General features: G+C 46.9%; 2 protein-coding genes and 1 non-coding gene across 3 annotated transcripts in view; all 3 read left to right on the plus strand.

Annotated features, from left to right (window-relative positions):
- Positions 1–1,097: 1,097 nt before the first annotated feature.
- RPLP2 (ribosomal protein lateral stalk subunit P2) lies at positions 1,098–6,229 on the plus strand. Its single transcript, XM_032112800.1, has 5 exons — positions 1,098–1,206; positions 1,642–1,765; positions 3,482–3,530; positions 5,102–5,200; positions 5,609–6,229. The coding sequence occupies exons 2-5, from the start codon at positions 1,643–1,645 to the stop codon at positions 5,683–5,685; spliced, it is 348 nt and encodes a 115-aa protein (XP_031968691.1). The 5' UTR covers positions 1,098–1,206; position 1,642; the 3' UTR covers positions 5,686–6,229.
- Positions 3,658–3,790, plus strand: LOC116446228. The gene has a single exon (XR_004241094.1). It is a non-coding gene; the product is annotated as a small nucleolar RNA SNORA52 (small nucleolar RNA).
- Positions 6,230–11,792: 5,563 nt separating the features above from the next.
- The window catches only part of PNPLA2 (patatin like phospholipase domain containing 2), a 30,504-nt gene continuing 18,383 nt past the window's right edge, over positions 11,793–23,913 (plus strand). The window contains exon 1 of the mRNA XM_032111582.1: positions 11,793–12,173. Coding sequence (XP_031967473.1) covers positions 11,987–12,173 — 187 coding nt within the window. The 5' untranslated portion in view covers positions 11,793–11,986. The remainder of the gene's footprint in view (positions 12,174–23,913) is intronic.

The following is a 23,913-nucleotide window of genomic DNA, read 5'->3' on the forward strand; positions in this document are numbered from 1 at the left end:
TCTTGTCCTGTTGCTAATTGCCTGGGAGAGGAGGCCAACCCCCACCTGGTTACAGCCTCCTTTCAGACAGTTGTGGATACGGTCTCCCCTGAGCCTCCTTTTCTCCAGGCTAAACAACCCCAGCTCCCTCAGCTGCTCCTCACAAGACTTGTGCTCCAGACCCCCAGCTCCACTGCCCTTCTCTGGACACGCTCCAGCACCTCAGTATCCATATTGAAGTGAGGGGCTCAAAACTGGACACAGGGCTTGAGATGTGGCCTCACTTGTGCCAAGTACAGAGGGACGATCAGTTCCCCGATCCTGCTGGCCACTCCAAGATCATCGAGTTCCACCACTGACCAAACACCACCGCGACAACTAGACCACAGCTAACTGGTATGTCCAGTTGTTCCTAGAACACCTCCAGGGACAGTGATTCCACCACCTCCCTGGGGAGCTTGTTCCAATGCCTGACCACCCTTTCCATGAAGAAACGCACAGAGACAGGCGCTGGCTTTGTGGATTCGTCACCCACTGCCCGTCTCTGCGCTGATACAAAATAAACAAATATGAGGACTCTGCGTGTGGATCTGCCTCATGTGCACCTGGTGACAGAACCCAACTCATGGGACGAGTGGAGGGGATTGTGCTGACCCTACTAGGGCAGGGCAGGATGCCACAGTTGAAGGAGAGTATTAAGCTGTGCCAAGGGAGGTTTAGGTTGAACATGAGGAATAATGTCTTCACAGAAAGAGTGGTCAGCCATTGGAACAGGCTGCCTGGGCTGGTGGTGCAGTCACCGTCCCTGGAGGTGTCTAAGGAAAGACTGAACGTGGCACTCAGTGCCATGGGCTAGTTGACAGAGTGGTATTCGGCCATAGGTTGGACTCGATGGTCTCAGAGGTGTTTTCCAATCTCATTCACTCTGTGATTCCATGATTTTGGGGAATCACACCCATCCTAACATGGACAACGGCACCCTACGACACGCCCGGAACGGGCAGCCTGCGCTCTGCGCATGCGCCACCGGCCGCGCTGGCGGCGGCCACACCCGCGGCTCCCCATTGGCTTGCGCGCTGCCCGCCGGCCCGGCCCAATGGCAGCGCTCGTTGTTGAGGGGTGGCGGGAAGAAGGCGTTGCCGAGGCTCCGCCCCTTCCTTTCGCCGCCGCTGTGCCCTCGCGAGCGCACGTCCCAGGCCCGTGTCCCGCGCCGCCGCCGCTGCCCAGGTAAGCGCGCGGTGCGCCCCCCTCCGCGGGAGTGGTGGCGTCCGGTGCACCCGCGGCAGTTCGCCGCCCGCGGGGCTTGGGCGAGATCACTCGGGGCGGGGGGGGTAGGAGGGGAGAATGGCGGCCACGTGCTCTCCCGGCCCGCGTCTGGGCCGGCACTGGCGGAGGGACGGGACGGGCTGGGCGAAGGCCAGGGCGGCAATGCCGCGTTGCCGCTTTGTTTCGGGAGACGTGTGCGGTGGCGGCGCAGGGCGGGAGTGGGTGCCGGGCTGCTGCGTGCGGGCCCCGTGCTGGCACAGCCAGGGGAGCGTGGCCTCGCGGGCCGCGGGTTGTCATTTAGAAGTGGAGTCAAAGGATTGTGGCTCGGAGAGAGAAGGGATGAGCTCCCTTCGAGCACGTAATCTGGTCATGCTGAAGACTATTCCTATCTTGCAGGATGCGTTACGTCGCAGCTTATCTGCTCGCAGTGCTCGGGGGCAACGAGTCCCCCACGTCCAAGGACCTGAAAAAGATCCTCGACAGCGTCGGCATCGAGACGGACGATGAACGCATGAACAAGGTGGCGTTGCCTCTTAATTCCAGGTGTCCCAGCCAGCACCAGACATTGGAGCTGTTTCCTTGGCTTCAGTGTTCCTGTTGCATCGCTATTGAGCTGCTCTTACTTTGTTCAGACATTCACTGATCCTTACCTATGTGATTTCCGAACACTGCTGAGCCAATCATTAATTTTTACAACTTTTGTTAGAAGTCTGGCTTTTTTCAAAGCCTGTCCTCCGCAAATGTCTCTGTCAGTTGTTGCTGACTTCTGGTAGTTCAGTCTAATCATCTTCATTGAGATTTTGGCTGCATATAGGAATGCACTGAAAATGTTCTGACATCGTGTCTGCACTGAAGGTTCACTTTTATTTTTGGTCAGTATCAATTCAGAGCTAGCACTTCAGAAGGCATGATACTCAGTAATACATTCTTACTTAGAGTGCTGCAAAGGAGCATTTGTTTCTTGACCAGGAAACATAGGTAAATCCTAACATGGGCATTAAAGGTATTTGAGGAAAATGTGTAGGAATATTTTGGAAATTAATGCCATAGGCAGACTTTTAAAGAGAGTATCTTAATTAGAATATTTCTTGTGATATAATAGATCTTCAGAATTGTGGACCTAAAAATAATTTGCCATGGGGAAAAAAAAGCAAGAACCAATAAAATCATCTTATCGTTTGTCCCATATTCATATGTGAAGTGTTTCCAGAGAGGTAAAGGTAAAAAGAAACTAGTTTCCCAATGTTTTACCATAGGCCCAAGCAGACTGCATTGGCTGAGCTGATAGCATGCTTACTCTGGTTTGGGATGTTGGTTTGAACTCATGGTGCTCCTGTTTAAGTGCCAGGTCTTCTATCTCTGGCTCCTTTAGGTTTAATAACTTCATAAATGAATTGCTTTCTCTCATCCTCCAATGTTCGGAAAGCTTTTCTGGAATCTGTTTTGGTCATAGTTAATTTTTGCATAGGCTGTATCTTCAGCCAGTGTAAATGTAGTGAATTCTTAAAAGCACCTTTCTCCAGGATGGAGCAGTCATGCAGGCACATAGTTTCACACATCCCATGCTCTGTGTAAGCTTGTAAAAAGTCCTTTGGCTTTGGCCACTGACTCCTGGTAGCTGGGACTCACCAGTAGGTTTTGGAGCATTATTGTTCAGTGCTTGCTTGCTTTAGCAATTTTTGGGTTTGTGTTTTGCCTGTCATCCCTGGTTATACAACAATGGTAGTAAAATTAAAGTTGGAACTCTGTGTTCCAGGGCAAGGATCCAACAGCTTGGCTGTTAACATTTGGTAGGGCTAGGAATGGGACCCTCTGGTTTTGGGTCGAGATCCCAGTGCTTCAGAGCCTCCCAGAGGGCATTAAACAAGAAATGGTAACAGTCCCTCAGTGACTAACACACTGTTGGTGGGGCTTCCTAACAGTCCCTCAGTGACTAACACACTGTTGGTGGGGCTTCCTAATTGGTCCCACAACATCTCTGTATCCTCCTTTCTGCAAGGTCCTTGGATTCGTTATGAATTTAGTAACAGATTTCATGAAAACAATTAAAGTATAAAAGACTTAGCTGAAGTTGTCATGTCAATATTCTGTTCCTGGCACTGAGAAGTGAGGAATTTTGGGGCTGTATAAGCAGCAGGATGGAGGTGCTGTATATGATGATCCATCAGTACTTGTTTAAATGTAGCTTATTCTCATGCTGTTTGGAAACCCTTAACATTTAAAATTTCACTTGCAGGTTATTAGTGAGCTGAATGGAAAAAACATTGAAGATGTAATTGCTCAGGGTAAGTAGAGTCTCTGAGTGACCCAGGTAATTGCCTCTGTTACTTTGATAGCCTAGACCTGAGAGTGTAGAATTGCTGCCAAGTCCCTGACTGTCTGTTCAGCATCACAGCTGAAGTGCGTGAAATCAGGTCCATTCTAATTCCCTGCAGGTCAGTGCCAGTACCTGCTGGGTTTCGCTTGTGGACCACATTAAACTGGAGAACTTAAACAAGTATGAGCTTACTGGTAGTCTGCTCACGATGTAGTTTTCTGGACATCTTGATAAGAGACTGAGCTGTCCTTCGGATTCTCTAGGGGATGTTTTGTGTTTCACCCACTTGCGTGCACCAGTGATTTAAAGCATGAAGAACAGACAGTTGGCATTGGGGTGCAGCTCTGCCCTCTGCGATGAGCACAAGCCCCTCCAGTGCACACCTCTTCTAGAGCTCCCTGAGTCCTGCATCTCCTTTTCCCTGAGGGCTGATTTCCAGAGAAATTTGTGCTCTTACTGAAGCTGGAACTTTTCACATGAATTGACTGGATCATAGGGCTGAAGTAAAGCAGAGGTGAGGTAGTGCAAAGGTTTCTGATTAATGAGGTTTTTTTTTTGCAAGTATGTAGGCACAAGGGAATTTGCAGGCTATTTTTGCTCAAAGGTTGCCAGGACTTTGCCTGGCCTTCCTGTCAGGAGCAGGCACTGGACATTTCTATCCATGTGGTTTGAAAGACCTAAGAGAGCTATTATGCATGTGGTTACAACACACTTATGCTGTATCTTTCTGTAATACCTCAAATGAATTGTTTCTTAGAACATACTGACATGCATATGAAACATGTTTGTTTACTTTGCTAGTTTATTAGAGCTTGAAGTAACAGGGAATTATTTAGAAACTGATTCCCAGAAACTGGAATACAGACAAACATAGTGCGTACGTGACCTTTGAATGCCAAGGGAGCCTTGGTATGTGAAAGACAGAGGCCAGAGAACCAGCTGGCTTTCCAAATACGAGCAGAAATCAGAAGTCTCAAAGGAGATGCAATACGGTTCCTAGGGTGCTGAGGAATTTGTTTAAAATACTGTACTCTTTGCCATAAATAAATCAATCTTTCCCTTTCTGTCCTGTAAGTGTGATCTATGCCCTCAGAGTTCTCTCTACCCTTAAAGGGAAAAAAAAAATAGGAGCAGGGGAAGCCAGTGCTGCCAATGAGTTACTTTTGAGGTACATCAGCACCTTCTGGGCTACTGTGCTGCATTCAGAGAACAATCTGGGTGTGCGAAATTGGATGTGTTTGCTGCTATTTTTATGACAGCTTTTGGAAAAAAGACAGGGACTTTGTGTACAGAAGAAAACTTAGTAATAATATGCTGCCAGTGTTCTTGGGATAAACCTTTGTAAATCTTAAAACTCCTGAGTATTTTTCACAGAACTGTTTATATTTGTCATGGATGCAGCTTCTTGTTCCTTTGAGCAGATGGTGACAGGTTCAGTCCATGAGACAGGATCTGTTTTTTCTGCACTCTTCCATTTCTCCTAACTTCTGTGCTTGGGATGAGCATATAAAAAAATACTTTCTCTTGTGTCCCACTCAGGTAATGGAAAGCTTGCCAGCATGCCGGCTGGGGGAGCGGTGGCAGTCTCTGCTGGAGGGGGCTCTGCTGCTCCTGCTGCAGCTGCTGCCCCTGCTGCCGGTGAGTATGAGCAGAGAGGCGTGGCTACAGGGCAACTCCTTTTGTCTCTGGTAACAGCTTAACTGAGTCCACATTTCAAGGCTTCTCCACTTCGGCAGTTCAGCATGTGATGGAAATGTAAGCTGAACAGTAACTTTTCCTGTGGATAGTCAGAAGCATTTGCCTTAGGATTGGTCTGGCTTAGTCCAAATCAAAGAATCAAAGAGACTTGATGGTGTTAACCACATCCCTGCAATATTAGTGTCTATATCTCTTCAGTGTTTGTATTTGGTTGCTGAAAGGGAATGAGATGAACCGTGGAGGCTCCAATACCAGTAGCAGGGGAGCTGAGAACACCAAAACTTGTATCTTGAAAATCTGTGGTGCAGTGTTAATACTGACCATTCACTTGGTCTTTTTTTCCTTCAGCTGAGGAGAAGAAAGAAGAGAAGAAGGAGGAATCTGAAGAATCTGATGATGACATGGGATTTGGCCTCTTTGATTAATTATTTGTTATAGAGAAGTTATTAAAATTCTTTGTTTTAAATGTTTTTGAGTTTATTATTATTATTACCATACAAGTGCTCTTGGATTCAGGAAGCTGTTCTTAGAATAGCTCTGACACAGCTTTGATTTTTATCTCTGCCTGCAATAGGTGTATGAATTTTCTGACAGACTGTAGGGCTCAACTCTGAGAGTACTGAGGAAATGGCAAAGCTCATGTGAACCTGGATGCTTGTACTGACACTGCTGTTTCTTAAACAGTATGTGGAAACTGAATCTCCCCAATGTTAACCTTCTCCATACTGTTTCGCTCTGTTACTCAGTGGAGCAGCCCACCAGCAATAAAAGGACTTTGTTTTCCAGGATCTGTTTGTTCAATTCCAGAATGTGAAACTGAATGAACAGCAGGCCTGAATTAGTCCAGAAACAATTTCAGAGGTAATTAATAGGAATTTGTTTTTAAAATATTTAAAAGCACCAATTTAATCATTGTCAGATTTCCAAGATCTAGGGACAACACCAATAAAATGTTTGACTATACTTGAATTTCCTGTTGCATCCATATGCTTAACAGTATGTAACAAAAAAAATCCCCAAACTGCATCCTGCTGTCATGGGACATAGATCAATGCAGAGGTGCCCTTCATGCTGAATGGCTGTCCTGGACTATCAGAACATAAATTGTACCTTGATCTGAACAAAGAGAAACGTAAGAATGGTGTTTTTAGAGAACTGAAACATCTCTACCATGACAGGAATGGATCAGCTGGAGAGAACAGTGAATTTTGCTTTATTTATAAAGTGTTTACTGCTAGAAGATGGTTTTGGCAGGCAACTTACCCTGGCTTCTTGTGGAAGTGTTCATCTATAAGTAGAATAAACTGATTGTGTGGTGATCTTGATGTGCTAAGTGTACACTGATGGTGTCAAAAAGATACCCCTGGAGGAGTAGTGTATACTGTAGACCTTTTCTAAGGTAGTTTTTGGAGGAAAAAAAGCAATAGCTGATAGCTGTGTTCATTATGAGTCATTGGACTAAGCATGGCAAGTACTTCTGAGAGGAGAGATGGGTGAAATCCAAGTAGGTAAAACTTTTATCTCTGTGGTGTACTGAGAGAAAACACCCAGCACTTCACAGCCAAGCAAGAGAGCAGTTGGATGTTAGAGCCTCAAAATGGCCATGATTTAAGCAACTAACCCTTGCTGTCCTTCGGCCCCTGCTGCAAGAAAAAGTTACGGTGGTAATAGTGCCGATACCTTTCATCTACTTTGTCTCTTAAGTGCCAGCCTGGTGAGCTGGTAGTAATGCAAACCGCTCGTGTTCACTGTAGTTCTGTGTCAGACTGGTAATGGCAGTGGTTCAACCCTGGCGGGGTGCCTGGGTTGCTTTTCTTAGTGATTTCTCCATTTCAGGTCACTGAAAAAGAGTGGTTCTTGGATGTGGTTTTACTGAGAGGTGCCTCTGACCCTCCCCAGTAGTGCCTTGCTTTGCTGCTTCAAGAGCACCATCAGTGTTTGCACAGAAAGGGACTGCCCTGGCACACCACTCAGTAGGGTTTTTCCATGCACAAAGGAATTTGTTTGAATGGCACTGAGGTATTTGATAAGTTTGCTGTGCCCAGGCCTGTGGGATGAGACTGAAACCTGTGTTGCCAGCTGCTGGCTACTGTGATGAGGGGAGGAGTACAACTACATCTAGACTAACTACTTTTTTCACCCTGTTTTTCTCTGTCTTCTTCAGAGGACCTGTTAACCTTGAATTATGGACCTGATCCTGTGCTCAGTGTCCTCTTACAACCTTTAAATTCCTTTGTGGGAGTGCATCATTTTCATGAAAACTGTCAGTCAACCTGCTCTGAGAAAAAGGAGGACAGCTCATTTGGTAAACTGTTCAGAGAAGAAACTTCTGGGGGCAGGTCTCAGAGAACGCACTGAAAATAGAGCTCTCATTACAGTGCCACAAGGAGTCAATGTAGCATAACCACCTCCTAGATGTTCTTTGAGAAGGCCAGGGCATAGCTCTGCTCCAAGATTTCACAGGCATTTTGCAGAATTTGCTAAAACCTCTGCATAGTGAACATTTCTTCTGAATACAAAATCAAAACCTATTAAGCTTACTTCCCCCTGCCTTACCTATTTATGAAACTTGCCACCTGATGGCTTTTGTACGTGAGTAATAATGTGCCTGGAAGTCTGTTGCACACTTCCTTGGTGCTCTGCATGGAGTTCACCACTCTGTTCTTCTGATTTCCATGAGCTTCAGCTGTGAGGGAGACGGGATCTCTGCTTCTGCTCTGGAGTCACTGTTTTGAATTTTCAAGTCTCAGTGATGCTCTTTCAGTCTTATGAATGATTTCCAAAGGCACGGGTACTGGTGGGGTGGATGCATTGTACTCCATGATGCTCCCAGAGAAGACCAGTGCCTGCAAATACTTGGACTTGTGGCCTAGTCCGTCCCCTTACCGAATCAATTTTAGCTAGAGAAGATTTTTCCTAAATTCTTCATAAAAGATAGGCTCAAGGGCATTGAAGAGAAAGGAAGGGATAGTCTTGTGCCTAGACCGATCCTACTCTGGTAACTGATCATTACCAAATTGACAACAGGAGAGAGTGATTTAGTCATAGGCTTGACATTGAAATGTGTGGGCTTTCCTCACTGGGACACAAATGCTGTGCCATCAAATCAGCTCTCACTGAAAATCATTCATTACAAACACTGTGGGGCGGGGAGAGGGACATGACATGCTCACTACTTGGAAAGCAGGGACAATGTCCTGGATGCTACTGTAAAGCAATAAGGAATGGCTCCCTGGGGCCACCCTCAAATTAACTGGTTTCACTCATACTACCAAGGCCCAATTTTGCAAGCTGCTACATGCAGGCAGGCCTGCTGAACTTGGTAGGTTTGATTTACGTAGGGGCAGAGATGTCTGTAATACCTTTCCTAGAAGAAGAATTCAGTTCCAAGAGAGCAGGACTGCTCCTGTGTCTCAGGAAATGCTCCTGTGAAGCGAGTTCCAAGAGTCTGCCATGGAATGATCTGACATACACAAACATCTCAGGTAAGAAAAAGACATTTAACTCTGGCTTTCCAGTGATGTTAAGAGCATTTGGGTTGAGCTTCATAACTGATGTGCCTTTCTTGCTGACTATGGACAACAATACTAAAGTAACATCCTGGAATCAACATTGTAAAAGGCTGCCTTTCGTCGTCCCTTGAATTCCCAATGGCTGCCAAAAAACAAGGCCTTGCCTGAAAAAGCAGAGACTGTATGTTATTATCTTGCAGGTACTAACAGCTCACTCTTCATGTCGTGAAAATAAACATGACAATGAGAGATTGCATGCAAAGCTGTCTCAGTGGCATCTCAACGTGTAAGGGCACGAGTGGATTTGAAGAGCTCCAGCTGGAGTTAGACACACAGGAAAAGCTGCCTTGTAAATCTTGCTGATCTGGCTTCCTGCTGCATTGTGAGCAATAGCAGAACTATAGCACTTTCTTACTGGGGGGAAAAGAGATTAGTTTTGGGGGTTAGTTCATTTTTGAAGAAAGCACAGTTGTTTGTCAGCCTGCTCGTGCCAGTACCCAGGCAGCACTCCACAGATTAGTGTTCACATTGTTCGTTTCATCAACCTGTTTCAACAGGGCAGCATTAACCTCCTCAAATAAATAACCTTGAGGGCCAAGGCAGAGTGATGTAAACAACTCAGGATGAGATTGCTGTTGGGAAATCAAGTGAAACTAACTCCAGCATTGTCACAGCATTGTTGTTTCTGTTTTCCAGACACGCTAGGAACATTAAGGCTTGTGAAATGCTGGAAAAAGAGGGAGCAGCGTTGGCTCAAGAATGAAGATATCTTGTGGTTGCAAGTGTTTGGGAGGTATCTGCAGACAAGGTTCAGTGGTCAGTTTTGCAACAGACTTCCGCTAAAGCCACAGCCCAGTGACCAGTTCTTCTGCAGAACAATCCCAGTTCTGGAAAAGGTGAGACATGGTGTTTCCTTTGGGTTTGGCTACATGAAAATACCTTTCTGTGGCATCAGAAGCACGGGGTGGAAGCTCTATGATCACTGTGGTGTTAAGGGTCTGTAGGAGAAGGCTCAGGTGTGCCAGGCCTCACCTCTCCAGCTGGAGGAGATGAGGGCTGACAAGGGTTAAGTAACCACATCAAACACAAGGGAGGAAAGAAATTACAAAAGCAGCTAGAGGTATGAGAGGAAGGGAGAGAAGGGTGGGTATAAAGAGAGGACTTAAGATAAGCAGGGTTAATTCTTTATGTGCTCCAGGATCAGTGAATACATATAAAGGGTAGTTCGTGGCAGCTAGGTGAGGTGGTAGGCTCGGGGTCAGGACCTGAAAGAAAGATAAAGCTGTACTCCTGCCTGCCTGCCTGCCTGCCTGATGAAAGCAAAGCATGAACACTTAATGAAAAAGTGCTCTGTCTGTAGAGGCTGGAGTATGATGTCTAACTTGAACTCAAATATTGGATTTATGCAAGGGTTACCTGCTGAATTTAGTTGCTTCAGTCACCTGACTGTGAGGCAGCAGACTGAGGCATTAAACAGCTGTTCTTGCAACCTGGATGACCCATCTGTGGGGAGGGTATAAGCCTCCCTCATATCATTGGAAAGGATGTTTGGAGTGGAAGGAACAGGAAGAGGGGCTACTAGCATAATTGGTGAAATTCCTGTGGGGAGGAAGGCCTTGCTTTGCTTAGTCTAGGAGCTGTTAAGGATAGGTATAACACTATCCCAAGTGAGAAACTTCTGACCAGTTATAAGAAAACTAATCCCAGTAGCTTTATGCCAAGATTAATTAAGTAGGGTTTTTTTTAAACTTTGGTAGAAAGTGCTTTTTGCCCTATGTTGCTTCCACTAAAAAGCTATTTATACTTTTTGTTTTGTATCCCCCAAACCTCCCTCCTGCTGATCTTGCTTCCTAGCTTTGAGTAGAGCAGCTCTTTCTCTTGCTATGCTGATCTTTTTGATATCTCTGTAAACTTTCATACTTACCTTAATGACTTGGATGACTGTAGTCTGTATTGTTTATGGCAAAGGGATCTTTATAGCTTCTGAAATCTATTTTGATGATCTGCTAGCACTGGCTTCTTACCCAGCGCTGCTCTGTGGCGAGCTTGTGCAGAAGTACTACTGAGAATCACAGCTGCCCTGACTAAATCTAAGCATTTTGGTGAGCTTAGAGGCATGTGGAGAAAAAAATGTTGAGAACAGGTTAGCAAAAGTAAGCAACTGTGTGTTTTGGTGATTAGTATACAACAGTCTACGACTTCCTTGTGAGGGGAAGAGGAGGGGCAGACATTGATCTCTTCTCTGCGGTGCCCAGTGACAGGACCCGAAGGAATGGCCCAAAATTGTGTCAAGGCAGGTTTAGGTTGGATATTAGAAAAAGGTTCTTCACCCAGAGGGTGGTTGGGCACTGGAACAGGTTCCCCAGGGAAGTGGTCACAACACAAGCCTTAATAGGGTTCAAGAAGCATTCAGACAATACTCTTGGGCAAATGGTGTGACTCTTGGGGATGATGCTGTGCAGGTCCAAGACCTGGACTCGATGATCCTTGTGGGTCCCTTCCAGTGATTCTGTGAGTTTAGAGGCAGAGAAAGCTGTTGAGGGGGGGACAGGGGGATTGCCCTTTTCCCAGTTCTTGCCCTATTACTGTGACAAGACTTGCCTCCTTCTGACTCCTCAGCTTCTTGTGAAAGGGGAAAGCTTTTCCTTTTCTCTCACGTTTCGTGCCCATTCCCTGAAAAACAAAGGAAACCCCTAGGACTTGGAGCAGATGCCAAGAATCAGGATGTTCCGTGAGGGAAGGACAGCCTGCTGCCCCGGGACAGGGCGAGGTTTGGGGTGCTGCGAGCAGCCGCAACCCTATCCTCCGAGAAGCTGGCTCGGCCCCTGCCACTTCAGGGCGGCGCTGGCACGGCTGCCCCGGCTCGGCAGACGGCGAGCGCCCGCCATGGCCCCGGGCCAGGAGAAGGGTTCACCGGAGGAAGGGTTGCCAGGAGGGGCCGGGCGATCCCGCCCGCGCCGGGGCTGCCGAGGGGCGGCGGCCATGCCGGGGGCGGGCCCGAGGGCCGGGCCGCCGCATATAAGCTTGGCAGCCGGCACAGCTGTCCCAGCGGCAAACGTTGCTGTGTTCTCCGGTTCCATCTTCGGCAGCAACACTTCCCGGCTGTCCCGCCCGTCCCGAGGCGGTGTGAGACGAGACCCGCGGCTTCACCTCTCCGCCGCGGCTGCTGCTGCTTTCCCCGTGCACCCCCCGTCTCCAGCGGGGCGCGGAGGCCATGTTCCCGCTGGGCTCCAGCTGGAATATCTCCTTCGCCGGCTGCGGCTTCCTGGGGGTCTACCACATCGGCGTGGCCAGCTGCCTGCAGGAACATGCCCCGTTCCTGGTCGCCAACGCCAAGAAGGTGTACGGCGCCTCGGCTGGGGCGCTCACCGCCACCGCCCTCGTCAGCGGCGCCTGCCTCGGTAAGCGCGGGCCGAGCCCGGCGCTCCTTCGTTACTGCTAATTTGTTAATTAGAGCAACAGCGAGGGCGTGTGGGTGTATATACGTATATGTGTGTAAATAGCGCTGCGCCCTCCTCCTCCCGAAATGCGAGCGGCTCTTTGTTTTTAAGGCCTTTCCCCTCGCCCCGGTCCCTGACGGGTGGCTGAGGTCAAGGAGGCCCCTGACGGTAGGAAGTCAGCACAGGGCTCCTGGTTCTGACACCCGCCCACACAGACATATATAATGTGGACTTGCTGGGCTCGGTTTGTGGGTTTACCTTGCTTGGAGTAGGTTTGGTGGGGCTCTGGGTGAGGAGAGGAGCCTCTCGCCGTGTGGGCACTGGCCCTTGGTGGCCGCGAACGGGAGGTGAAGCGGCTGGAGATGGAGACATCGAGTTTGCGTGTGCGGATGGGAGTTGGGCAGCATCTCTGAGTAGCGCATCCTTCAATCTCCATATTTATTTCTGGAAAAGGGTTATTTCTTGGGGTCTTGGGCACTGAGGAATTCTCTGGCCCTCTGCAAGAGCTAGATCTCCAGTTAGATTTTATCTCTGTTTTCGAGTTATAGAATAACCTTAAAAAGTTATCTCTGAAGCAAGCACATAGTGTAGTGTGTCCCTATGCCTGGGCAACAGCTGAAGGAGATGGGCTGTGATGCCTCCTGGCTTTTTTGTCGTTTTGCATATGGGAGGAAGTCAACAAACACGTGTTAGAGTCTGTACTTGGAAGCTTTTATGTTGAGAATAACACATGCAGAAAAGTTTCTTAAGCTTGAAAGGGGAATGTGGTGTGAGAGGATCAGGTATATATATTTAATTTCAGAGAATTATGAGCTTCTCCGAGAGCCAGGGCAGCCAGAGCTGTTTACTGCTTGAAGTTCTCTCACTTTGATCATGGGTGTTTTTCCACAGCACTTTTTTTTTTCTTTTCTTTTTTTTTTTTTTTTTTTGGAGACAGGTAGTTTTGAGATGTAGCCTTCGTGCAGCAAAAGTTAGCATTTTCTGTGTAGCTAGGTTTGAAGCTTCCCTTCCTGAGCATTTTGTCTACAGAAAAGCCCAGTGAAGTGCTACTGTAACTTCTGGAGCTCGATGGGAAGCTCTTAACAGCTGTTCAGACCCCAATCTGAGATCTCAAAGGCTACAGTGATGCCCTGGTGCCAACTTTTACTGTAGACAAGGAATAATAATCCCTAATCCCTTCTTGTGTAGGGATCCACTTGCAGGTAGCTGCCAGGGATTTAGTTCTTTAATTGCTGTTGCTTCTGTTGAAGAGGTGACTCCCCAGTTAGTTCCCTAACTGGGTGATCCCTGTGCCACTCGAAGGCTGGCACAAGTGTGAGACAGGCTGATGGTAGTGCCCAAGTCCTTTGCCTTGCTCAGATGCCGTTCTGAGTGCTGAGCAATCTTGTTATCATGTCTGCTTTGTTCTTGCTATTTATATGTCTAGACCATCCATGATGTGTCAGGCACTGCCCTAATGGAGACATCTAGCCTAGTAGAGGGCTTTCTGTGAATCAGAATAAGTTTTCCCACCCCCTCTGAGGTAGAGTGGGAGGCATTATTAAGAGGACTGAGTTAGGGACCACCTTCTAGGAAACATTTGCCTACCTCCTGATGGAGGACAAACCATGCTCTTTAAAGCTATTCAAGGCTTGGGTCTTGGGTGTTCCAGTTCTGTCTTCTGTTTGACTTCTCTGGAATAGCTTTCTTCTGACTCACCTGTGTGACTGACATGTGTCTTGGCAGCTCTAAGCCAACGGAGCTGACTTCTGAAAGTAAAAGCACATGGGGTGCATGGCTGGGCCATGGTATTGCCGTACTTTGTCCATGTCATAAACCCTTCAGACAGTGCACCTTCCAGGCAGAGGTCCAGAGGTTAGAATGAAATCATGGGGGCAAAAGGGGACAGGGTAGGAGGTACAGCTGAGCCTCAACTAGGAGAGCAGTTCTTTCTCGTACAGACGTGTCCTGGTTTGAGACAAATTCAGAGGAATGTCCAAATTTGAACATCCTCTGATAGAAGGCAGCTTACAGCCATCCCTCCCCCCATCAGGTTCAAGAAAAATTTTTCTAGGAGGAAAGTGAAAGGAAAAACACCTATTTATTTAAAAGACACCATGCACATGGGGAAAAGAATAATGCTAGATGATAAGACCTCTCGCTGTGGAGAGAGCCTGGTAAGATTTTAGAGTCCTTTCTTTGGACTCTAAAATCTCTCTCCTCTTTGCAGCTAGGTCGGCCTGGGCCCCCTCCGGGCCTCAATGGAAAGTTCTGAACAGTTCCAGAAGAGAAGAAGAACCCGAAGTCTCAGGGGGAAAAAAAAACTTTCTTGGCTCATCTTGCAGACTAGCTGAAAAGCAAAGGAGTTTAATTCTCCATCTCTCTCCTGAGAAAAGGAGCTGAGAGCTGGCTGAAAAGCAGGAAGGTGCTTGCCTCCACTCTTGCTGCTGCAGAAGCATGCAGAGAAGATAGTGACTTTGGAGCACAGACTGCTCTGAAAAGTTCATCTGGCTTTTTTTCTTTTTCTCACACCCAGTTTTAAAGACAAAGAAAGGCACAGGAATCGTGTCTGGGCATAGAGCGGCGATAGGGGATACACATCGTAAAGTCACCCCAAAACAAGGCTCTTGTAGGGTCCCGAGTACCTGTGTTTGCTGAGAGCAGGGGGTGTAGCCCATGGGCTTTGGATCTTATGGCAACTGCTACTCTGCACTGTCTGTTGCCCTGTCCATGAAATTGAAATGCTAAATAGTGTCTCTTGATGAATGACAGGCAGAGGGGAATTTTGCAGAAGCTTTGCTTATTTGACTGTATGTAGATAGTGTCCTCATGCCTGTGAACTCAAGAAGACTCTACTGTGCAGAGACAAATACTTGCTGGGGAGGAGTGAAAAAAACCTCTTCCTTGATTCCAATCTTTTGAGACCTTGATCAGAGAGAGCAGAAATCTTCCTTGACTTCAGAGAATAAGATCCTACTTAGTGGTTTCTTTTCCAGCTTTTTCCCTCTGGCCTTTGCATCTGTTCAGCTTGCCTGTGAACTCATTCTGCCTTCTCCATGAGTTAAGACCACAACTATCATCATTTGTGTAGGACAGGAAGGCTTTGCTGTGGGCTCACACTGAACTGAAAGCCATAACTAAGTGATCTGCACTGTGAGCTTCACAGGCATGTTTGAGAATACCAAAGAAAACAACACTGGACATGTATATTACTTAGGCAGGGCACCTTATATTTATATAAGAGATCAGGAAGTATTTACGGTCTGATACGACCTTGCCTAGCTCTGGTTAAGCACTTTACCATTAAGTTGTAGGGATCTTGGATTTATTGTTCAAGGTTACAACAGTGATGTCGTCCTGCATCTGAAGTGCTCTCTCTCCAGCTTTGAGGTTCTTCTGTTTGCTGATGGGAAAAAGCATTGCAATTTTCCCACTAGAATAATCTGTGGGGCTATCAAGGTGCATTGGGCAGTCTCATATGTTTACAAGTTACTTCATTGTGCATAGTGCAGCGTTGTGGCATGAACAGCTTCTAGCCCCAAGGGTTTTCTGGGAAATAGCCTGTGTCATGCCTATACTGTCTCTTGGGGGATGTTGGAGTCCAGCATGCCAGGAAATGCACCTTTATATGCCAAGCAAGTGAAAAGTTTTTATGATGGCTTTGCAGTCTCCTCCTTGTGCATACCTCAAATCCTGCAGCTTTTCACAAATTCTAGGCGTGGGGCTTTGAGGATGGTCACCTGTCTGTATAAATCTGTAAGTCACTGGCCTGGATGAGAAAAACTGGCTTATGTGACATGGCGAGACTGTCCTTTTTCAGACACAAGGAATGCTAAAATGCAGCTACTGTTGGATTCTATAATCTCTAATACTGAGTAGGGAATATAATTTTGGTAAGGTCTTGAGTCGTCTCACTTTGGTGAACTGTACAGGGTTTGTTGTGCCTGCTTTGGGAGCATAGCAGCCTGAATAAATGATAGGATGTGAAGCTGTAATCCATGAAAAGCTGTCTTTGAGCTGGTACTGAGGTCCCTCTGACTCATAGTTAACCAACAGCATCTCAATTGTCTGCATGGCATCTGAATGTTGTCCTAGACAGCCCTGAGGGTGGATTGGAGCTGTTCAATTGCTTCTATTTTGAGGGGAAGAGGTGGGTTCTGCTGTCAAATGCAAAGCTGGCTATCAAACCCCCATCTGTGGAAGTTAGCTGTTCTCCTAAGGCATGACAAGGTTGACAGAAAATGAGAAAGCAAGCTGAGGGGATGCTTTTAGTACTAAAAATACAGAAAGGAGGCCACGTATCTGCTATGTTGAGTAGTGTTGTTTGGGATGCTCTTTGGAGAGCTCTTCCTGGGTTGTTTATAGCATTTATTTATTTAATTATTTTAAACTACTGTCTTAACCAGGACTCTGTCTCAGGCTTGACCTGAGATGAAATAAGTTGTTTGACATTCAGGTTTGCTTGTCAGCTGTCACCATGTGACCACTAGGAAATGTGCTGCTGAACTGTAGAGACTTTATCCATTGGGTAGCAGGAGGAAAAAAAAAAGCCCAACCAACCAAACCTTTTGAAACTGAGATAATTAGCAATATGAGTATCTTAAATGTTGTGCTTCTGCAGTTTGATTATGTGCATGCAAAGGCTTAAGAATGGGTCATGGAGATTTATTTTCTCTGTGTGTGTGTGTAATCTTAACACCGAATCCCAGACTGAGAGAGGGAAATAAACCAGCTTAGAATCTATGGGATCCTCAGAGCAATGCCAGTTTATGCTGGCCAAAGCATGAATCAGGATGCTTATCCTAGAGGAAGTATATGTGATGCTGTCTTCTGTGGCTGCATGAAGAGAACTGTGGATCTCCACAGGGACACAAAGGAAAATTTTGTAGTATCTGTGGTGCCTCAGTAGTCAGGTTCCTCCTTGCACAGGAGATGGGCACTTGTACCTCCTGCAGAGGCCCACCCTGGGGAGAAAAGTTGTTGAGCTCAGTAGCTCCAGCCCAGGAAGGAGACACTCTTATGTACATACATGGATGTAGTTCATAGGGAACCTTCTGGTGCTCCTTGGAAGTGGTAAAGCTTTTTTCTGTGGTGGAAAATAGAAGTGGGGGGGAGATGTTCTGTGCTGACGTAGTCGGAAATGTTCACTGGCTTGATGGAGAAGCTGCTGAGCCTGGATCAGTGCCCTCAGCAGTCACAGGGCTGTGGGATCAGGTGTCCAGAGGAGTAAGCTGGCAGCCAGAGCATCCTGCAATACCTTTTGTTGGTAGGGAAGGCACTTGTTCCTGCTGTCTGCCTGGCTCTAATAAAGAAGCACCTGTAAGGAAAGGTGGTCTTGCAGGCATCTTGTTGATGAGTGCAAAGGAGGCCAAGGAGCCACTTCTAGGAAAAAACAGTCCTAGCAAGGCACGTGTTTATTCTTTTGGCACCCCACATAGACAGCAGGTGTGCTGGGCAGCTTGGGGCAGCTTGGTGCCAGCCTTGCTGTCAGCCGTGGCAGCAGCTGCACAGTGGCACTGGCAACATCACAAGAGGTCTTTGCATGGTCGTTCCTCTGACCCATAGGTTCAGCAAGTCTCTTGACCTTGCAGCATGTCTGAGCTGTTCCACTTCTTTCTGCCTCTTAGCTCCCCAAACTCCTCAAGGTAACTGCAAGTCCTCCATATAAAATAGGAGAAGCTGTCCTATGTTCTTCAGGGTCCTATGTCCACTTTCTGATTGTGTTTGGAAGTTTAGTCCTGATAAATCAAAAGGCCTTGCTCAAATTTCTTGCTGTGTCGTTCAGTTCCAAACTCCTGCTGCTGCAGTGGTTACAGCAGCTCTGCCTGCATGTCCAGTGGCTGCTGGTGCTTGTTTCCTGTCTGTCGGGGGCTGTGTCACTTTCCAGTGAAGTGAGCTTGGGATTGTACTCAGATGTTGGGCCCCTGCTCACTCTGGGTTTCTCAGTGTTTCTCTGCGTGCCCTCCATGAAGCACAGATGAAATGCTCCCGGATTTGGCTGGAGAAGATTTCCACCTCTTGCGCTTGCTTTCTACTGTACTTGAAGAGGACCGTGCAAGGGCTGGAAATGGTAATTAGTCAGCATTCCTTCTCTCTGGAGATGGGAATGGGCAGGCCTTCTAATTACAGGACCTTTGCAAAACCTCAGAAATCTTACTCCAAGGAGCAGTGTGAGTGGGTGACTCCTGTTCACTTTGCTCTTTGCAGTACAAACCCTACTTGTGGCTGGATTCCAAAGTGGCCACCAGTTTTCCATTGAATCCTCTACACTTCTACACTTCTACACTTCTGTTGCCCAGCTCTAATGCTCGTACTCTTCCTTTCTGCTAAGTGTTCTTGGGACTTGAGGTGATGTGTCTTTAGTTATGTGAAAGAGTCAGCAGTGCCTATGCATATATATTTGCCTTGGACTGTGTGCCTTGTCAGGCAAGTAGAGTAAGAGGTAGTGAAAAGGAGGGGTAGAGGAAATGATTCCATGTGGAAGGCCGTAAATAAGTCCCATGTCCTTGAGAAAAGGCAGAATGTGTCCTTGAAGTGATAATGTCTGGGGCAGTAGAAAATCTCTTCCAAGGAGTACATAGGAGAGAGGCAATTAGTGAGCCTGGAAGTGTAGAAAAGATGCTGGAGATTGTTGTAGCTACAAGGGCCAGAGGGAGGGAGGAGAGAGTTTGGCACTAGTGATACAACAGCTGCTTGTGGCAGGCCTGATCCTGTCCATGGGGTTGTACTAATCTGCAGTACAGTGTGTTACATCAGGTGTGGTAGCTTTATTAGAACCCAGGGCTTTGTGCTGCCCTCTGGCACTCACCCAGAACTGAACTGCTTGTGCTTTCTGGTACAGATAAAGGCCAAATCCCCAATGATGACTTCTGCCTGACAAGACATTTGGAATCTGTAAGCTTCATGAAGTGTCTTCTGCCACTGTTTCCCAGGCTTTCAGCTGTGCTGTTCCTGGAGGATTTCTTCTGAGAATGAACCATTCTCCTCCCCTTCATACACTGAAGTTTGTTTGGATGGATATTGGTTTTGGAGGCCTTTTTCAGGCTTAGGATTTAAAGAATTGAATATCATTGTAGCATTGGAGGTTCTGGCAGTCTCTGAGCTGCCACTCCTGTGGATTATCTAGTTTAGCATCCTGAAGTAGAGGAGGTGGCATCTGAGGGTGAATCAAGAATCCCTTCACATCTGTTAATTACAAGGGCCAGTCTTGCTGGCTGCATTGAATGCTGCTGATTCAGTGCTGGGCCTGGCAAAAAAAAAGCATTCCAGTGTATTATGGAGACAGAGTGTGGATTCAGGCTGCCGTAGTTATGCCATGCGTGGAAAAACTTGGAGTCCTGTTTCAGAGTGGGATGTCAGCACAGAGAGTTATATTGATTTATCTATCCTAGTGTTCTTACATAGCGGGATTGGTAAAATAATCTCTAAGAGAAGCATTTAACTTTGCTTTAAAATGCTTTAAGGGAGGTATTTAACTACTAGCCATATTTCTGCATGCAGAAGAGCTCATCTGTCAGATGTTTATCTGAACATCTGTCTTGCTGTTCTTGTTTGTGTGCTCAGCCCTGCAGGAAGGGTTGAGCAGAGGCTTTTCCCCTGCAGGGGTCTGTGCAACCCTCTGTGAGTAGTTCTTGTCCTGCTCGCATAGTTGTTTTCAGAATCCCAGTCATGTTGTGGCTGGGGGGCCACTGCTGATGTCTCTGGAAGAAAGGTAGCATCAGTTTCTAGATTTTCTTGCCATGGTTCCCAAGGTATGCAGCTTACCTTGTGATCTGCCTGAAGCTGCTTCAACGAAAGGGGAATCCTTCTAGATCAAAGTGCTAACACCGCTTGCCAGAGGACTGCTTTGGAAGCAGCTTTTGATTCTCACTTCCTTGCTGGAGTCTGCCCTGCTCATGCCAGGGCCAGTGGGGAAGAGTTTGGGGTGTAAGGTGACACTTGACCTGCCTGTGTGAGATGGGAGGGCAAATCAGGCTCAGCAGGAATCCTGCTCACGGGTGTACAGGGAGGGGCTTGGCATGGATTGGAGCAGCTGGCCAGCCTTGTGAACTTGAGAGCTGGGCATGATGCAGGCTGAGAGCCAGTGGAGGGTGTCAGGGCTGTTCCTCTCGTCTGTGTTAGGGTTTTAGCAGCCACAGAAGTGTACAGTGGAAAGGACAGGGAGAAAGACAGGCCGCTGTGTGACAGAGCCAGCCATGTCTCTGGTCTCATCTCTGAATATGGAACAATTGTCACCTGGAAGCACACAGGAAAGCATTCAGCAGGGCTTGGGCTGACAGCCACCAAAAGCTGTGTGTGGGCTTTGTTTTGGATTTGGTGAGCCAGCTGAGGGTAGTGGCTGGTGTGTGATAAAGCTGAAGGGCTGCTGGAGTGGCAGCTGTTTCTTCAGACTGGAAGTAGAAATGATGACTGCTAATTCCAGTTTTTGTCTTTGTGGATCTGTGGTGCCTGGCAAAGGTATCTACTCTCCTGCCCTGATCTCTTTCTAAAACATATTTCCTCTAGTACTGCCTCCCCTATGAAGTGGAAACAGTTCTGTTTTGTCTAGTGGTGTGTGTGTGATGCTATCCTGCAAACTACTCAGAAGTGAACGTGAACTGTGTGTGCAACATTGTGCGTGTGGGTGAGGCTTGATCTATCTGCACTAGTTCCCTCTCAGAATGACAGCAACTGGAGGCTTTGTGTTAGTTGTTTTCACTCAGGTGAAGGAAGTGAGATTTGGATGTGGTTCCACTTCTGCCTGTGCAGACCAGAGAAGAAAGGTAATTTCTCATCATTATGACATGGGTTTTGGTCTGTTTCTCCCCTCCATTAGCTTTCTCTGGATGAGTACTTGTTTTTAAAAAAATTGCTTCAAACTCAGCATTACCTGGTCCAAAGTGAGCAGCAAGGATATGAGCTGCGCCTTGTCTACTCTGTGAATCCCCTTTTCTTGTCATCCCATGCAGTTTGAGTTGCACTATAGCATTGACAGGGATTGATGGATGAATGAAGATGGAACATGGCTCTCAGTTCAGCTTGCCTGGGGTCCTGAGCAGCTTTTCATTTTCATGCATTATGTCATTTAATTTCTCTAATGCTATGAGCAGAAATGCAGCATTAAGCCTCGTATTAGGGCATTACAGAAGAGAAAGATTAGACTAGTGAGTGTTGCTGCTGTGCTTGTGACAGAGCAATCCTGGCTGGCTGCCTGCACTGAGCTGCCTCCTGCCCTTTCTATCGATTGTTTCACAGCAGCAGCTGCGCTGGTTTTGGATTTGTGTTGCGAAAAGAAGCGCTCCCGTCCTGACCACAGAAACAAAGCAAGTCTCAGCTTGCAGAACAGCAGTTTTGGTGAGGCCTTGGTGTGCCAACACTTCGTTAAGACCGGTGCAAAGGTTTAGCTAGAGACATCATCAAGCCTGGGAGCTCTTATGCCTGTTCTCCCAAAGCCTGTTTGCTTCTGTGCAAAGCAGAACAATGGGCCTTAAGGTGAGCTATGAGTGGTGCATCTGCACTTGGGCTTGCATGAGGGTCCTACCCTGCAGGTACCAGTTGATGGATGGGCATGTGGCAGTCACTGTGGGCTGCCCTGGTAAGCTGCTCTGTGCAAGAGATAGAAACCCTGGCAACTTAAAAGCCTCTTATGTTCCTCATATCTAGCATGTGGCAATAGTTCTGGTTCATCTATTAACTGGTATCTAGAGCACAGTAACCGTATCTTTTGGCTCAAATGGGAAAAATGTCTCCTTTTAGTTTGGCTTTATTTAAAAAGGTAACATGACTGACAGCTTTTTTTTTTCCCCCCAGTTGAAATAGAAAAGCAAACATCTTGGGACAGACACATTAGGAGAGAGGCTTCTGGTTCTGAAGCACTTGGAAATGATCTGAATTTACACAGCCCTCCTGCTGCAGAGTGTGTCTTGGGCTAAACACAGTTTGTGTCTAGTCTAAGGAATGCTGAGCGTAAAGAATCTGAACCAGAAAGAAGGGCTTTCTTTTAGCATCTGCCTCTGGCTGCAAGAGCTGGCCCTATTTAAAAAGCTGTCTCTTTCTCTTGGTGTTTGCACCTGCCCCTCCTGTAAGGTTGAAACAGGTGTTGATCACTGTAGTGTAACAGGGATCCCTAGGAGTTGCTCCAGTAGGGTATGTGTTAGTGCCTCTCATTCCTGAGCAAAGGGGGAGAAACACCAGTATGTACAGCTGGTGGCCAGGCTTTCTAAGAACTCTCCTTTACAAAATTGTTTGTTTGTTGAACTCTGAGGTCAAATCCCTGCACAGAGCCCCTGATGAGAAAAGTTACTTGCCACAGGGAACAGCTGGTCAAGCAGTAGGACTGTCTGCAAACTGAGTGGGTGTGGTTGTGAGGGGGGAGTTCTGTTTACCTCCTACGTATCACCAAAAATAAAAGTTTCCTTCCTGTGTCTCTTATCTGGAGCCAAGTGAGCTGAACTGTTTATTATCTGATGGTAAAATAGTTGGAGAGAAGGACTGAGTGAAGACCTTAAATAAAATAAAAAAATATGCATCAAAACAACAAAAATTAGGGAAGTCCCAGAAGAGCAGCTTGTTCTGGTACATGGTGTTTCTCAATGTAACTGGCTTACAGGAAGACGTGCACAGATGTGAAAAGAGTTGGTGCTTTTAAAGACTTCGCTGCTAGCTGCCATCCCCCAGCCTCAAATGTTTAAAAATGGGAGGTTTTTATTTGTGTCGAATAGTGGGAATCTTACAACTTCTGGCAAGCGAGGGATATTCTTTCCACACCCAGTGCTTTTAGGTGTCTGTCCAGGGTTTCAGACCAAAATTAAAGACTTGTCACCAGCAGTGCAGTACACCTATCACCTGAGTATGTCTTAAAAGGGACAGATTGTAAAACATCGCTCTTTATTTCCTGCTGGCATGGATTTGTCTTTGGGGCCCCCTTTGACATCTGTTCAGCCTCACTGATGGGCCATCAGAGAACATCTTGGGTCAGGTTCCCATTCAGGGCAAGTTGGCCTTTGTTCAGCTTGGCTGAAATGTTGGCTGGTTTTTGCTCTCTTGGGACAATAAGTAGAAACCAGATTGCTTCAGCATGAGTGTGGAAAGCAGAACAGGAGTCTACACAAGCAGTGGGATCTTTTACAAACTGAGATCATTGCCCACAAGAGTTGGGGTTGTCTTTGGATCACTGGCACATTGCTGTGCACTGCTCCTTGGGGTGAACAAACAGGTGCTTTCTGATGATCTGAGCTACCTATGAGGAAACATCCAATAAAGTTCTCTGTTAATTATTTTCTAGATGTCTATTTGAAAACTTCTGTTTTGGTGCCTCTTGTTTACAGCTTTGTGGGTTTCTTTTGTGCTGGTGACAGGACTGTGTTATAATTAGGACTGTATCATCTCCTGGGAGAGACCAGGCGGGAACGTATGTGCACTGCTTACTCTCAGTATCTAGAGAAGAGGCAAGTGCAGGAAGAGTTGTGCATGCTGAACTGGAGCAGCTTGAGGATTTGTGCCCTGGAAGAACATGGAACAGCTCTCCTGAAACCTCTGCTCATTGTCAGAGACTGACTTTTAGCTCTTCCATGTATGTGACACAGGAACAGCTGAAATAGCAAGAGATGGACAACCGAGATAAATTAATGTTGGGGAAGATCATGCTAATAAATTCCTTCTGACTCATCCTATTACTAAATTCACATCCAGACTGGTATCTACCAATGGGATAATGACAATTCCAGCAGTTCTTAGCAACCAG

The sequence above is a fragment of the Corvus moneduloides genome, chromosome 6 (genome assembly GCF_009650955.1).
Source record: "Corvus moneduloides isolate bCorMon1 chromosome 6, bCorMon1.pri, whole genome shotgun sequence".
NCBI classification, from domain to species: domain Eukaryota; kingdom Metazoa; phylum Chordata; class Aves; order Passeriformes; family Corvidae; genus Corvus; species Corvus moneduloides.

What these genes read in the sequence shown, in the direction of transcription:
- RPLP2 (XM_032112800.1), top strand. Translation starts at nt 1,643, where the DNA reads ATGCGTTACGTCGCAGCTTATCTGCTCGCAGTGCTCGGGGGCAACGAG. An exon ending in ACGATGAACGCATGAACAAG is followed by an intron (nt 1,766 to 3,481) that starts GTGGCGTTGCCT and finishes TTTCACTTGCAG; the next exon opens with GTTATTAGTGAGCTGAATGG. An exon ending in AGCTGCTGCCCCTGCTGCCG is followed by an intron (nt 5,201 to 5,608) that starts GTGAGTATGAGC and finishes TTTTTCCTTCAG; the next exon opens with CTGAGGAGAAGAAAGAAGAG.